Raw genomic sequence first — 15,541 nt, forward strand, 5'->3', positions numbered from 1 at the left:
TATTTTCATTATCGATTCATCCGTCAATTATTTTCTTGATTAATCATTTAGCTTACAAATGTTATAAAATGTTATTATGTCTTCAGTTTGATTGTTTTGTCCGACCAACAGTCAAATACCGAAAGGTATTCAATTGACTGAAAAGCATCAAATCCTCACATTTGAGAAGCTGAACCCAGAAGATTTTTGGCAGTTTTGTTAAAAAAAAAAAGAAAGAAAAAAAGGCGATCGATCGATTATCAAAATACTTAAACTTAACTCTGTCGACTGACTGATCAATTAACCTGCTAATTTTTGCATCGTCTATTGCAAATTAATTAATGAAAACTTAAATCAAAGAGAATGCAAAAAGTATAGTTTGTGAGCATAAGGATTGTAATAAGGGAATGCAAAAAAATTATTGACAGAGAACAAAAAATTAATAAGGGAGCGCAAAAAAACAATCGAAATCGAAACATGACCTTTTAGATAATCTGTATTTTATTGTAGCTACTTAAAGGAATAGCTTGACATTGTAGGAAATACTGTTACACTTATTCACTTGAATGCTGAGAGTTAAATAAGATTGATACCACTCTCACGTTTGTACGCTAAATATGAAGCTACAACCAGCAGCTGGTTAGCTTAGCTTAGCATAAAGAGTGGAAACAAGGGGGAAACCGCTTGCATGGCTCTTGTACAGATTAAACAAACAAAATAGAAAGTCTTTATTAGTGAGCTTTAGAGGTGCTGGTAGGTGGGTTTTGTTACTGCCACTGTCTCCAGTCTGGAAACCAGCTGCTGGTTGTAGCTTAACATTTATCAAACAGACATGAGAGTGGTATCATTCTTCTCACCTTAACTCTCAGCAAGAAGTTTGTGTTTCCCAAAATGTGACTACTGTGTTTCCTTAAGACAATATTTCAGAGTGGAAGCGAGATATTACAGAGCTTGAAGATTAGACTAGGTGCTGTACAGTGTAGCAGATCTACCAGCTGCTGGAGGACTCTTGACAGCAGGAGCTGCACACACAGGAGACTGCATCCACACCCACCCACACAAACTTTAACACCTCTGAACTGTCTACTCCACGGCGGCCGCTTGGCAACATGTAAAGGTGCTTCAGCAGGAAGCACTGTGGATGATACAGCAAGTCAGAGAAATGGAAAAACCAGCCCCTCACTGTCGAATCTCAAAAACACAAGGGCATCAGGAAGAACCTTTTTAATTCCTGGGAGAACTTTTGCAGATCGATCTTTTCTGCCTATAGCAACAGCATTTCACACACTTCAGTAAAGAATAATGCAGCGTGTATAGCCGTGGAGGTGGATTATCATTAGAGTAATTTCCGTTCAAGTCTCATCATCAAAGCTTTTTAAGGAGAAAACGGTGTGTCGCTTTTACTGGAAATGTTTCTAATTCACACATTCACACATTTCTTATATGATACATTCATGTAAAAATAAAATGACACACACAAAACTCTTTGGAAACATGTAAAAACAAGGCATACAGTGTAAGCAAATGAAGCACTTACAGTATCCTCACTGCCCTACAGGACTGTAATTATTACTATAAATAAATGTAAAAAATAAATAGGTGTTATGATCATAGCAGGAATATACATGCGCAAGTTATGTGGGATTGCAGATCAGATTAGTAGTCAAATAGAGTTTTAAAAAGGTTTTCAAACAAACCGTATTCTTCCTAGAACTACAACAGTATCTCAATCAGACAAATGCATTTCTTCATATTGAGAGAGAGAGAGAGAGAGAGAGAGAGGAGCAAACACTTAAAATGGGGATTCTGCAAAACAATAAATATCTAGATGCACACTAAGCCATCCAGGTATTTGTGATAGGTAATTTAAGGTACATTTAATTGCTAACAATGCTCTTAGTGTCTATCTATTCCTTCGCAATGTTTGAATGACTTTCATTCAAACATTGAATGACAGCAAATACAACCAAATATTTATGCCAGGGTAAACAGATTAATATATTTGGTCCAGTGTTGATTCCTTAAGATGTAGCAGATTACCGGTGTTGGACAAGCAGCAGACGAGTCGGCTGCTGATGTTGATTGACCTTTTGTAGATGTTTTTCATCTTTCATTCTCTCCTGTTCAACGTATCCACAGTCTCCCAGCCAATGTCACAGTATGGTACACAATCAGATTTAGTTTTCTTTCTGGCATTTAAAGGAACAGTAACTGGTCTGAGCTAAAGATGTTAATGTAACGATATAATAAATGCACACTTTAAAGGAACAGGAAACATGCTCGTTTATACGCTTAGATGAGAAGAGCAGCTGGTTAGCATAGCTTAGCAAAAAGACTGGAAGCATGGGGAAACCATTAGCCTGGCTCTGTCCAAAGGTAACAGAATTCACCAACCGGCAACTCTAAAGCACGTGAATTAACATGTTATATCTTGTTGGTTTAATTGGTACAAACATCGAAGTGTAAAATGAACAATTCATCATCTTAGCTCTGCGCAGTTAACTTCCTGGTTGCCCGGCAAGGTGTTTCCCCCTATCTCCAGCCTTTGTGCTAAGCTAAGCTAACCAGCTGCTGGAGGTAGCTTCTTATTTAGTGTACAGACATGAGAGGGGTGTTGATCTTCTCATTTAACTCTCCACCAGAAAGCGAACACGCAAATTTCCCAATATGTCACACTATTCCTCTACAAAGTAAACTCACACATCAGGCAGAAAACTGTGGTTTAAACCATCAAACATCCCAGTAAGTACTGATTTTTGGGATTTCTAGGTTAAAATTAGGTGAAAACCGGGCTAAATGTGGCTGAAAGGTGTTTTTTCTAGTTCACATATAACAATGTTTCAACAGTCTCACTGACTGCACCTTGAAATAGTGTCAGTGAAATGATGTTGAAACTAGGCATTTTTCAAGATGTAAATGATCGTTAGTTAGAAACACCTTTATGTAATGTAGAGGTCTTTTAAAAAAAAAACGTAGAAACCAAAGTTAAACCAGCTTTAATCGAGACGTGTGCTACAGCCAATCAGTGACACCACAACTAGAGTTTTCCCTTGATTCGGTGCAGATTTAACTACTGAAACTCCAAGGTTATCTTGGCAGTTACATCCATCTGTAACTTTGGAAAGCATTAAACTGAAAATAAAAATTTGATGCAATATTACACTTGCGCACACACATAAAAAAGGCATGTAAACCACTCTCTCAGAACAAAACTTAACCTTGTAATGTCCCTGTTCCTGTATCTGTGTTGGGTGGATTTAATGCCTGCCAATTGGACCTTCTTTGCTTGACTATGATGTGGTACAGTCCTGTCCGTATGCGTGCATTGTGGGTAATGTGGTTCATCAAGTTTCCCTCTGCGTGGTCTGGTCCCTCTCAGTTTGCTTTGCCTTTGAGAAGTAAATTATCTCCAGTTTCCTTTTTTGCGCCCTTCGAATGTCCCAAATGAAGCTCCACAGTTAAGGTGGACTTGGCTATAAAGGTGCTTTGTGGCTCCAACATTCCAATTAGTCCACCTTAACAAGTCCCCAGTTAATGGCAGGCAATTAGGAGTTGTTAAGCTAGTCCATCAAGTCCACCTCGGTCAGTTAAGCTGTACACGTTGCCTCTTCCTGCTTAAGGAGTCCATTAGGAACTGGATGGGTGACAGTGTTATGTTTTAGTGCGGTATTTAGCAGAATGATAGTGGATATAACCATTGTCAATGTCATTGAGCTCACTGGAGGCCTAAATTGTTCCACAGAGAAATAATCTGGTCTCTGGCAACAAAATAAAGGCTCCGGGAAGGAAGTCTGTCTTCCCTTGTTAAATCTAGGACCTCCAGGACTCCTCCATTGAGCTCTGATAGTGGAATGTGGAGCAAGATGTCAGCACAAGAGAAACACAATTCTTGTTAACAAGGGAGGGTTAATCTAAGGGTGCTGACTAAAATGTTTTGAATGGTATGTGCTAGGAGGATGTTGGACACCAACGTAAAGGTGACCGTTTTGTATGTGATCATGTAATTGCATATTGGAGGAGAGGAGAAGGGTAAGAAGTAGTGGGAGGAGAGGTGAAGGAAGAGATGATGGGAGAAAGAAAGACGACACATCAAGAGCGTCATCTCATTTTGGCGAAAAACTAAAATGGATCCTCTTTTCTAAGGCCTTTCTAAGACTGTCAGGGAGGGATATTCAGGCAAGAAGCCCATAACAAAACTAAAGGATTTGAATCATGGGAGCCCTCGCAAGTAAATGAGCATCTGTGATCCTTCCTCTCCAACAAATAAAACGCATTTAGAAATGGGCACAACCCACCCATGTATAAGGTGTTCTTTGCCGTTTTCTACCAGCCTTTTCCTTGAAACTCCTCAAACATCCCCTTCCGTGTTCAGTCTGAAAGAAGAATAACAGGGGGCTGCCAGTTAGAGGGCCGACACCTCAGTCCGTCAGCCACTCCCCTCTGAATCCTTCCCTCTCCTTTTCACCTTCAGTCCCATCGTTCATAACTCTTTCCAGATCAACAGAGACAGCGGCGGTCACTCTTGGTCACTTCCTCGGAGGAATGAACCACGTTGGGGACAAACCCGCTCTTCACGCCTTCCCAGCCCTCCTGGATTGTGATTTCGCCAGACCGCACCAAAGCGAAGATGTCTCTGGTCAGCTCAGTGAAGGCGTGTTCCACATTGATGGCATCACGGGCCGACGTCTCAATGTAGCGCATCCCGTACGCTCCCGCCAGCTTCTCTGCCTCCTGGCGGGTCACCTAGAAGATCAAACGAGATGAGATGTGGAAACTGGAACTAATAGATGCAATGCACTCTCTGTGAACCATTGCAGAAGTTCTGAGATCTTAAATCCAAATCATCAGGAAAAACTAAGGAGCTAAGAAGTACTAAGGAGTGTATGCAAAGCGCTCCTACATGAGCCATTTAGCTCATTCTTGCAGAGCACGACTCCTAGTTTGGTCAATTCGAGGATGACCTCTAGAATTCGTTTGTGCCAAGACCAATAGCACTTTCTTTTAAAGGGTCTTGGTGTGGTTGTTTTAGTACAATTGCTGTGTTAAGATCTCCCCAAATGAATCGTACCAAGAAACAAAATGAACCAATTAAGGTATGTTTCTGTTTGCGTCATCGCTGCATCTCAATAACTGAAGATTATTAAAAAATCTGATTTTGGATTTAAACAATGGCTTTGCTAGAGACGTAAAGGCCAGGAACTATGGCAGTGTAACTTAGTTTAGATCCTGCACTAGGACTAAAGTCCAGATAGTTTACTGTGTTACAATGAAATAACACCAAAACATAAATTATGTTTTTGAAAGGAATGCTTTTGGTACATTTATCCATGATTTGTGGACTACTACTTCTCCAGTAGCTCACCATGACAAAGCCAGTTGTAGCTGCTTGAATATTTGTCTGGGGAAGATCAGTGCTGGATTAAAATGTCACAAATAAAGCCCAATAGACATCAACAAACCCCCTTTATTGTATTAAGGGTGATCCAGCACGTACCCTACTAAGATTTTGTACTCATGGCATTCCTTTATTTATAGACTTTTAGATAAGATAGTCACGCAACTTTTGACAGTAAGTAGTAAATTGAGCGTGGAGATAAAAATGGAGTGAGCAGGCAACGGAGTAAGCGGTCAACAGCCTAATACAAAACAAATCATTTTATATTTTCCTGAGCAACATCCTTTGAAGTGAGACCCTGCTGTAACTGAGAGGAAACATGCACAGAATAATTAATATTTGAAGTTTTTTTCATGGTAATCATAGGTCCATTTTATTCTAAAATTGCTAAATAGTGTCTCCGCATTTTGATTAGGCTGAAATAAGCCCGGCTGCACACTCAGAGGTTGATAAAAATTATCTTGCAACATTAAATTATTACAAAGACTGAGCAAAAACATCAAATCATCTGCACTGAGTAGCTTCACTTACATTTTTGAGATGTTGCCAGCTAAGCAGCTAGAAAATTAGCCCTCTACAGTAATGGTGAGAGTGAGTAGATCAACATCAGAATGAAGTGGCTAAGATGGGAAACCTTACATAATTTCCTGGTTTATTTGATTTTAATCTTGCTCTTACAACATTTTATAATACGATTGTAGACACAGTCTTGTACAGATTGAGTGTAATCCTGTAATGTCTAATTTTCAGTGGTGTTATTTTTGCTTTCTGTCAGCCAGCTGCCCCAAGAGAGAATTAAATAAACAGTGACGACTCGCCTCTGATCCAAATGTGTGCTGATCTAAATGTGAACAAAAAGGTTATTTTTAAAACTGCAGACTTTGATAAACTGTATATTATGTAACATTTAAAAGGGCCACTAACCTCGGCAACAAATTTTAACACAACGCAGCCTCATAAGAAATTGTTGTGTTCATATTTAAATTTAGTTTTAGACTGTAGCTACACACCTGGCGCTGTGACTCCAGGTCACACTTGTGGCCGACCAGTAAGAAGACGATGCTGTGGGGTTGGACGTGGCTACGAGCCTCCTCAAGCCAATCGTGGACGTTCTGGAAGGAGCGGCGATTGGTGATGTCGAACAGGAGGAGCCCGCCCACAGAGTTACGGTAGTAAGCCCTGGTGATGGACCTGCAGAGGATGTAAAAGGTAAGGAAATATGATATGATAATGGTAATACTGATAATGGTGGCAGATTAACCACTCTAAAAGCTTCATAATTTTTCTAACACAGACAAAAGCAGCTTCTCATTTCTAACCTTTAACCTTCAATTTGTCATCTGAAATGACAACTGTCACTGGTAAATTATATCATCTGTAACTAGCTAGCTAAAACGACAAACGTTAGCTTCAGTTGGTTGACAGTTTTCTCTGCCACCAAACATGGTTTCTTGCTAGGAGCTGGTGGTGATTGTCATCTGACAAGAGCTTCGGCCATCGTTGTCGTCATAGTACAAGAGGTTATAATACGCCCTCTGAGCAGCACTGTGTCTTCAGGGCAGATTGGAGGCTGCAGTGAGTTGCTTTTGGAAAGTGTTGACACCGAATGGGACTAGCTGGTTAGCATGCTAAATTCAGTAGAGGAAAAGACGTGATGGAGACGAGTTAACATTGGCGTTGCTTTCCACCACTGAAGACAGCTTTTGACAAGTAAAGGAGTGAAGTTTGATACTGAACTAGGGACGTTTCTTTTTAGATTGGTAAGTTAACAACTGTTAATGCTAACACTGGCTATTTAGCAATAACAAAACTTACAAATAGTTCCTTTAATGTTTCCAGTGAATTTGGTTTAAACAGAGAACCTTGGCTGTTTATCTTACACACTTTGACAAACAAGGCAGAGGTTAAATTAATCTTGTGAGTGTTTGCACTTTTAAACAGTAGGTTTTAGTGTAACTAAGAAAATGCTCTTTGGCCTTGGAAGTAAAATTGTGTTAGCATGCTTACGTGTGCAGACCACATTAGAGCAGACAAACACATAGAAATCCACTCCTTGCACTTTTGCTCTCGGATTTTTGGTTTTTGAAAGGAAAAGACTGTTATCACGGGTCAGGATAAAGAGACAGAGGGTAAGCTAAATTCTGTGAAAAGGATAATTAGAGACAAACCCAGGGGAAAAGCTAATCAGGGACAGAAACAGATGACAGGAGTTGTGACAGATGGAAAAAAGGCAGAAGTGATAGCGGTGTCAGGTGCAGGAGCTGAGAAGGTGAGAACAAGTTTGATGGAGAAAGGGTGAAGAAGAAGGAAGTGAAACTGGATGTGACAAATTATGCCTAAAATAATAACCTGGGTAGTTTTTCTTGTGATGGAATATATCAGCATGATTACTAAGTGTACACCCATTGGCAACTTTGATGCAGTAATATCAATATCAGCCTTTAATATCAGCTGAGCCCAAGAGGAAAGAAGAATCATGGGGTTGGATTTTACATAACTACTTCATCACTGCAGTCCGACTGGGAGGAGAAGTGCTGTGAGATTTTGACAAGATGTGACACTCTGAATGCACACAAACACACACCCAACCCTCTTATGAGGCTTCTATCTTCTCACAGTATCCTCGCAGTGAGAACGTCAACATAAATGTGACAAGAAGGAAAATTATAGGTTTGAGGTAGAGAACGGAAAAAGAGACGTGTCAAGAAAGAGGAATAAAAGGAGGATTAGTCGACAGAGAGGATACAGTAAGGGAGGAGGAGTAGGTGGCAAAACAAAAAATCAGAACCAGCGAGTGATTCATTTGATTCGACACACACAAGCACACGCATGTATATTTATGGAAGGAAGGACCACACAGATGAAACACCAGTGACTAAGACGAGATCAGCGTCGTCAGTAGAGAAGAAGGGAACAGATCAGGAGAAAAGAAAAAAAACAAACTGCGACACAAAATCCCAAAATATCTAAAAACGTTGGTGTGCAAAATGACAGTCTTAGTGGACCTACTGAGAGCTTTTAACTTGTGCCGCTAATTTATTACCACACCCAAGAGAAATAGCAACACAAGAGCGACAACTAATTACAAATTTAAGTTAAGTTGAAATCCTTGCGTGTGGCATAACGGTTCACCGGTTTAAGGACAAAGGATAAGGCTGAAGTCATTCTAAAATTCTCATCTTATGGTTTTATTTGTAAGAAACACTCAGACTTCTCATCAAAACGGCCCCTTGGTGTTTTGCATTGTGGATGATAAAAGCGTTCTGATCTGATCCTTCGGTCTAGGAAGGATGTGTCACAGTTGCCATGGAGACGGTAATCATGCTGACAGGTGAGACCAGTCCCCCTCTGTCATGGCGGTGCATAGAGATGAATGTGCGTGTGTGAGTGTTAAAGATGCATTTTAGCCCATGAGATACATACAGCACATCATTATGGCTTTATTTTACCTCTCTCTCTTATAAGGAAACATTTGTATTTCAGTCTTTCAGCTAAATTTAATTTGATCTGTGATGGTATTGGGGTTCAGACTTTTACAGTGCATGCTGCTTTTAAAAAAAACATCTTTTATTAGCTCTTTTTTTTCATAGTTTTAGTTTTTCTTGTTCTACTTTGTTTTATTACATTGTTTGTGCTTTTTTAATATGTGTTTTATTTGTTTATTTTGTTGCTGTTAATTTATTTTTAACCAGTTTTATTCAAAGTGTTTTAATGGCTCCTTTCTTAATGAAGCTGTGGATTTCTTTAAATGTTTGTTTTCCTCCATAAAGCGCTGTGTAACATTGTTCTGAAAGGTACTGTGTAAATAAAGTTTACTAATATTACCTAGTAACATTTTACATTACAGCTCAAACACGGTAATAAAGGAGTGATATGTGATATATTGGGGAAAACATGGTAATACCATGACAATTACAGAGGCAATAGTCTGGTAATATTTTAAGACCAGTGGTAAGTTTAGAATAAGAATGAGGCATAAACAGGGGGGGTTACAATAGGTGTAAACATTTCTAGGTAATAATGAAAGCAGAACATCTCAGTAATAAATTCATAATAACAGCAGGATAATTTGTTCTTACTTTTTTGTTTAAATTAAAAACTTAAAGGGGCCCTGTTGAGTTTTCTTGTAAACAAAAGTTCGGCTATTAGTGTGCTGTAAAGTTTTTCACACACACCTTAAGATACCGTCTAAAATAATATTCTCTTTAACATATCATTAACACAATTTGAAATAACTTCTAACAGCATGAAACTGAACCGTGTTTGAGTTATGATTCCCCCTGAGACTCAAAAACAGCTATATTTTAGAGGTGCAGGCACCCATGATACTAAAACACACACTTGTGAATTTCCAGTATTCAGAACACTTGAAGGCTTTAGAAACAACCCCTCAGGTCAATTTTCCTGCTTGTGTCACCCCAAACCTCATTTAAATAACAGCTCTTTATGTTGTGCAGGCAAACAAATTAGTTCCAGGTAGCAATTCAAGTTTTAAGACCTCCTGGCTATGTGCTTAATTTCTGGGCACTTGCCTTTAAACACAGACAATTATTACATTTTGTTTGGTATTTTACAAGCTTGTCTACATTTAGAATTGTACTAAAATGACATTTCTGCCTGGTGGCAGCTGTTAATCAGATATCCAATCTTTCTAATCTTGTAATAATTTGATGCTTTATTGATCTCTATGAGAAAATTAGATTTTCTCACTCTCCAACCCCCAACAAAGAGGTCAGAGGTCAGCTACACTAAAGGAAGTCTATCCATTTCTCAGTTTTTGTGAGAGCAGCTGGTCTCTTTTCCAATCAAATATTACGATAAGATAGGTAGTGGGAAAGAATTAACCATCGATTACTCTTTTAGTTTTCAAATGAATCAAAATTGAAGTGGTAGACCCCAAATTCTTTGTTTTCTTTGGGGACATCTGTGGTGCATTTCCCAGAGATCACCTGTCTGTCGAGCATCACGAGGCTTATAATGTGACGTGTTTCCCTTACATTTTTGAGCTGACGAAACTTGAGTTTCTCTTTTATTTGTCAGGGAGCTGTTCATGCCGTTCCTCTGCCTGTTTAAACTCCAGATCAACTGCTTTTGCAGGAACATACAGTACAGCTCGTTACCTCCTATTGTTGTTGTTGTCATATTGTTTCAGAACAGAAGTACACGGTGATGCTTTAATGATGATTTGAAAAGTTTGCAACGGAAAACTCGTTCAACTCCGATGCATGTAAATAAAACGCTTCTTTGTCTTGATGCCTCTCACAGTGTCACTATATTGAAATATTATAAGATTCATGTCTCACAAACAAAACATACCATCATCTCAATGAATATGATGCCTTCTGTAGAATAAACTACTCTGACTGGGCACTGAACTAATACACTTTGAGTTAGAATTGTTTTTACTTGTAGAGTATTTTCACAGTTTTGCTGCTTTTACTTGCAGATCTAAATACTTCACCTACATGACAAATAAATACCATAAATGAGGATGTATTACCTCACAATTTAGCACTATAGAGGCACATTGTAGGGCACTAGTGGCACGTTATCTCCAGGAAATCAAAATAAACTGCACACATAATATTCCCAATAAAGCTATAAAAATTCAGGAGACGAAAAACACCACAGGCTACAGACTACTTCACCAAATGCTCACTGTAAAGCTCCGCAGAATTATTATGGTAATATTATAGGAATATAGCCTAACTCTCTCATGCACTCATCTGTTCTCACCTAAAGCGCTCCTGACCCGCGGTGTCCCAGATCTGCAGCTTGATCCGCTTCCCGGGCTCGATCTCCACCAGCCGGGAGAAGAAGTCCACGCCGACGGTGGGGTCCGACACCTGGGCGAAGCGGCCCTCCGTGAACCGCCGTATCAGACACGACTTGCCCACCGTGGAGTCCCCGATGACGATCAGCCGGAACTGATAGAGCCATATCGCCTCCATGACTTTGGCTGTGCCTGTCTGTCGCTCTGCCGGTCTGTGGGTCGGTCTGTCGGTCTGTTTGGTCTGCGGTGTGAGAGGTTTGAGGGGCGCGTGCGTGCGTGCACGAGAGAGGGAGAGAGGAAGGATAGAGCAACAACATTAGATTACTCCTAGGTCGTTTAAAAGTATTTATATAGGCTAATGTTTGACAAGGGATTTGATTTGTACAGGGATTATAGTTGATGTATGTGGTAGCTTACTCAGTAAGAGCTTTATTGTGATATAATTAGCCAACTTTCATCATAACATTCTGCTACCGTGCTCAAAGTTTTGGAACTACAGTTCCCATGATGCTTTAGGGGTTTGAAAAGGAAGTATAAAGCCGTCATGGATTCGGTTGGTTGGCTGTTGTTTACATTTTGGAAAATCGGTGTTATAGTAAACCGAATTAACTATCAGCACTTCCTGTTTGCAGTTATTCCACGGACGTATCGACAACTATCTCTGTATTAGTTAGATACTGAAGAAAACTTAAAAACACGATGATTCTCAGCAAAGTAAGGAGCGTCTTTTGTCCTATGATTACTAAGTGGATTTATGGACGTTTATTCACAATGACTCTCAACGTGATATCCTGTGTAAGTAAGTGTAAGTCGCACTGAATCTAAAAATGTGAGCATCATGTATGTGGGTTCAAATTTGAGTGAGTTGTGACTCTGAGAAAGAGTGCTATTTTTGTCAAAAAATTGAAGCAGTCTGATGCTAACCGCTTCCAGCAACCTCTGCTGCTGCTGTCGACCATGTTGGTAAATCATGTTTTCTGCTCTAAAGCAAAGCGTCATATTTTACAAAGTGAAAATCGTAATCAGTGAAGTAACTAGCAACTAAAGCTGTCAAATAAACGCAGTGGAGTCAGTTTAGAGAAGCAGACGCATAAAGCACACAAGTAAGTAGCATAAAATGGAAATATGCAAGTCAAGAATGCTAAAAGTAGATTAAAAGTGTACATAGGGACAGTAATTGAGTAAATGTACTGCAGCTACTTTGCCTTCAGGGCTGTTAGAAGTGGTCTTTACCCTTCTATAATATTCCTAACACATTCAGATTGGTATGGTCTTTGGTCTTGCAGTAATAACTTTATAGCCTATGCTATATGCTATGCCTCAGTCTGTATTTATCTTTGGGACATTTATGGTATTATTTGTAAAAAAAAAAAAAAAGAAAATAAAAAATCCACCATGAATCACTTCAGTCTTTCACTACAGCTGCTTAATGCAAACACTGAGAGAAGTCACAGGGGACAAAAAAATATTAAAACAATACATATTCCTCGACTAATTCTGTTTTGAGTCAATCACTGAACTATAACCTTTAATTGGCTTTTTGCCCACACATTCACTTCCCCAACCACCCACACACACACACCCACACACACATAACTGTCTTCATTGTGTTCAGTGCGTGCTTCAGTTAAAACCACGAGATATAAGAGAAAATCCTCTTATGCTTTTCCAGTCACTTGATGGCATCAATTGATGTTTTAATAAGCCTGCTGTTTGGATTATTGGCTGTAATGCCCTTTTTGATATGAGGCTTTGGCATCTGAATGTGTGACCTTTCACATAATGAGAGCCATAGTATGACACCTTAAATGCTTGTTTTACATATCAGGAGAACACTTTTCTTACTTAGCATTTCTCTGCCTTTCTTTTCTGTGACATAACTCTGAGTGCCAGTGGAAGTAAGTAACTAAGTACATTTACTTAATTTCTCTTCTTAGGTGCAATTTAGCACCAGTTTCCACACTATTTCCATTTCTTGCTACTTCCTACATTTCAGGAGGAAATATTGTACTTTTTACTCCACTACATTTATCTGAGAACTATATAGTTACTTTGCAGATTAAGACTTTACCTACAAAACATGTGATCAGCCTTTAAAAGATGTTGATTTGTTACAGACAAATCTTTGGCTAGCTGTACCTCAATCAATGATACAGTAGCCTAATATATTACTTAAATGTCAAAGTATCAATCTGAATGTACTCATTCTGCCTAATTTGTACTAGTATTTCAAGTATATTTTGCTCATAATACTTAAGTACTTATGTAAAGGCTCTGGCATTGGCTTTTAGCACAGAGCATGTTTATTTACTTCATTTCAACTAACAAAAAAATTAACTCTCAAAACACCATTATAATTTCTGTTATTACAACTGAGGTGAATTTGCATGTAATAAATAACCTTGAGGAGTCAAACCAGTGGAATTGATCTTCAATACAGCAAAGGAAAGCTATAAATATTGATTACATGCTCATATGCTGGTCTTAACATTTAACTGAACATCAGACGTATTAAACAGCTTTAAAAACATGTGTTTTTTATTTTAGATTCTTAACTTTTACCTGGTGTTCGTATTTCAGACAACAGAAAACGACTCAGCAGTTGTGTTTGCCGTCTCAGAGACCTCAGCTGTGGTTTGATTCAGCGGATTTGCATCTGCTTTAAATCTGTGGTTGTGTTGACAGCACCTTATCGTCAGGACTGGATGTCCCATATCCCAAATAAGTCTGTTTGAATTTCTTTTATTGGAGTTTGGTCTAACAGGGAGTCTAACCAAAAACCTTAAGTAATGTCACTATGTCGGTCACTGTACATGTCTTTGTCTTTGTTCGTGCACAGCCAATATGACATAAAACATGCAGTATTCCCTATTTGGTCCAATGCTTTATGGTGATTTCTGTATTTCATCACTTTTTTTTTTTTTTTTTAAATGTGCAAGTCGAGTTTTGTGTCAAAAGGGAAGAGAAGCGTCACCACTTGAGAGATTTTCTAGGCTCTATCTGTGCCCCTTATCTTCACACTATACTGCCATCAGTGACCAGGCCATCAGGCGGGCAGGGAGCCAGACACATGCAGCCTCCCATCACCCCCTGCTTGTCTCTGTGGAGTCGGGTTGCGTAGGCCGGTCGGTATGCAAACATTAGTGGCCGAGTCCCCGGTGAATAGCAGCCTTATGGGCTCTCACTCCGGATGCGTTAGGGGCAGTTTGGAGGTAGCTGGACTTTGAGTTCTTGTAGTGGCCGATCACTGTTACATTGAGAAGTAACAATTGTAATATGACTTTTTAATGGCATTATACTGTGAATTATTCTATTAGCATGTGGTTTCATTAGGCTCAAGGCAACAATGTTCATGGGCTACATATAGGGCTTTTCAAAACGTTAAAGATTGCAATAAAGATTTGAATGGCTTATTATAGGCCCACTCATAAGAGGACTCACAGCAGATTGTTTTTATTGCACGCTATTAATAGGCCAGTGCACATCACGACAGAAGAAAAAGGCCTGTCGTGTTTTCTTAAGGGAGCGTTTAACCACGTTTAGGCTTCATGACATGATAAATAGCAGAAATACAGAATGCAGATGGTACAAATAAAAGAAGCCTACTCGGGGCAGGAGTGGAGTGGACTTTAGGCCAGAATGGTTGCTCTCCTCACGCTGTTCAGGACCAGGCTGATGCGGGCTCCATGGCACCGACAATTCTGGCTGGATCGATCCTCAGGACGCAGCGAAACAACCGAAACAGCGACCTAAAAGCCTCCGGGAGTCGATGTTTGTCTTGGAGCCCGGTGACAGAGGCTGGTGCTGCAGCAGGCCCCTGGAGTCAGGGCTGATTTCCTTGTTAATGTCAGGCCCGATCGAGAGCTGCTGAGAGGAAAAACGCACCCCCGAAGCAGGTGCAAGAAAAAACCGGATCATGCGCTTTCAGCCCCGACGAGCCACGAATAGAAAACCGCGACCGAGGCTCGGTTCTCTCTTTCGATCGCGCGGGTTGTTTATGAGGGCAGGAAACTCGCTGGCAGAGGGGAATCCCGCGGTATCATGTCTGTGCTGGCTGTGTGTTTGTAGGTTTGCGCTGCTGATGAAATGGCAGCGGTAGCAGCAGCATCATATAGCCTGACTCATCCCGCATCAGTACCACTACCGTAAAGGACCGTGCAGAGGCGCAACGCTGAAGAACAACAGCTACGGCCAATAAAGGGCCAAAAAAGGTGGAATAAGACATATATATATCTGCTGGGGACATGATCTGCAAGTGACAAGATACATGGATATATTTCAGTGTCTTTAAGTAAGTAAATAGGTCGTATACAAGATGAAAAAGCAAAAGTCAAAACCTGTCCAGCTATAAAATCACTACTGAGTAGATAAAAAAACTCTGTAACATTATAATG

The 15,541-nt window shown here is 39.8% G+C and overlaps 1 protein-coding gene across 1 annotated transcript; it reads right to left on the minus strand.

Annotated features, from left to right (window-relative positions):
- Positions 1 to 467: 467 nt before the first annotated feature.
- Positions 468 to 15,212, minus strand: rab39b (RAB39B, member RAS oncogene family). The gene is made up of 4 exons (XM_022761271.1): positions 14,754 to 15,212; positions 11,111 to 11,388; positions 6,385 to 6,565; positions 468 to 4,722 (listed from the first exon to the last, which is right to left on the minus strand). The coding sequence occupies exons 2-4, from the start codon at positions 11,323 to 11,325 to the stop codon at positions 4,477 to 4,479; spliced, it is 642 nt and encodes a 213-aa protein (XP_022616992.1). The 5' UTR covers positions 11,326 to 11,388; positions 14,754 to 15,212; the 3' UTR covers positions 468 to 4,476.
- Positions 15,213 to 15,541: the final 329 nt, after the last annotated feature.

Source organism: Seriola dumerili, unplaced genomic scaffold, assembly GCF_002260705.1.
Source record: "Seriola dumerili isolate Sdu_G_001 unplaced genomic scaffold, Sdu_1.0 BDQW01000393.1, whole genome shotgun sequence".
NCBI classification, from domain to species: Eukaryota; Metazoa; Chordata; class Actinopteri; order Carangiformes; family Carangidae; genus Seriola; species Seriola dumerili.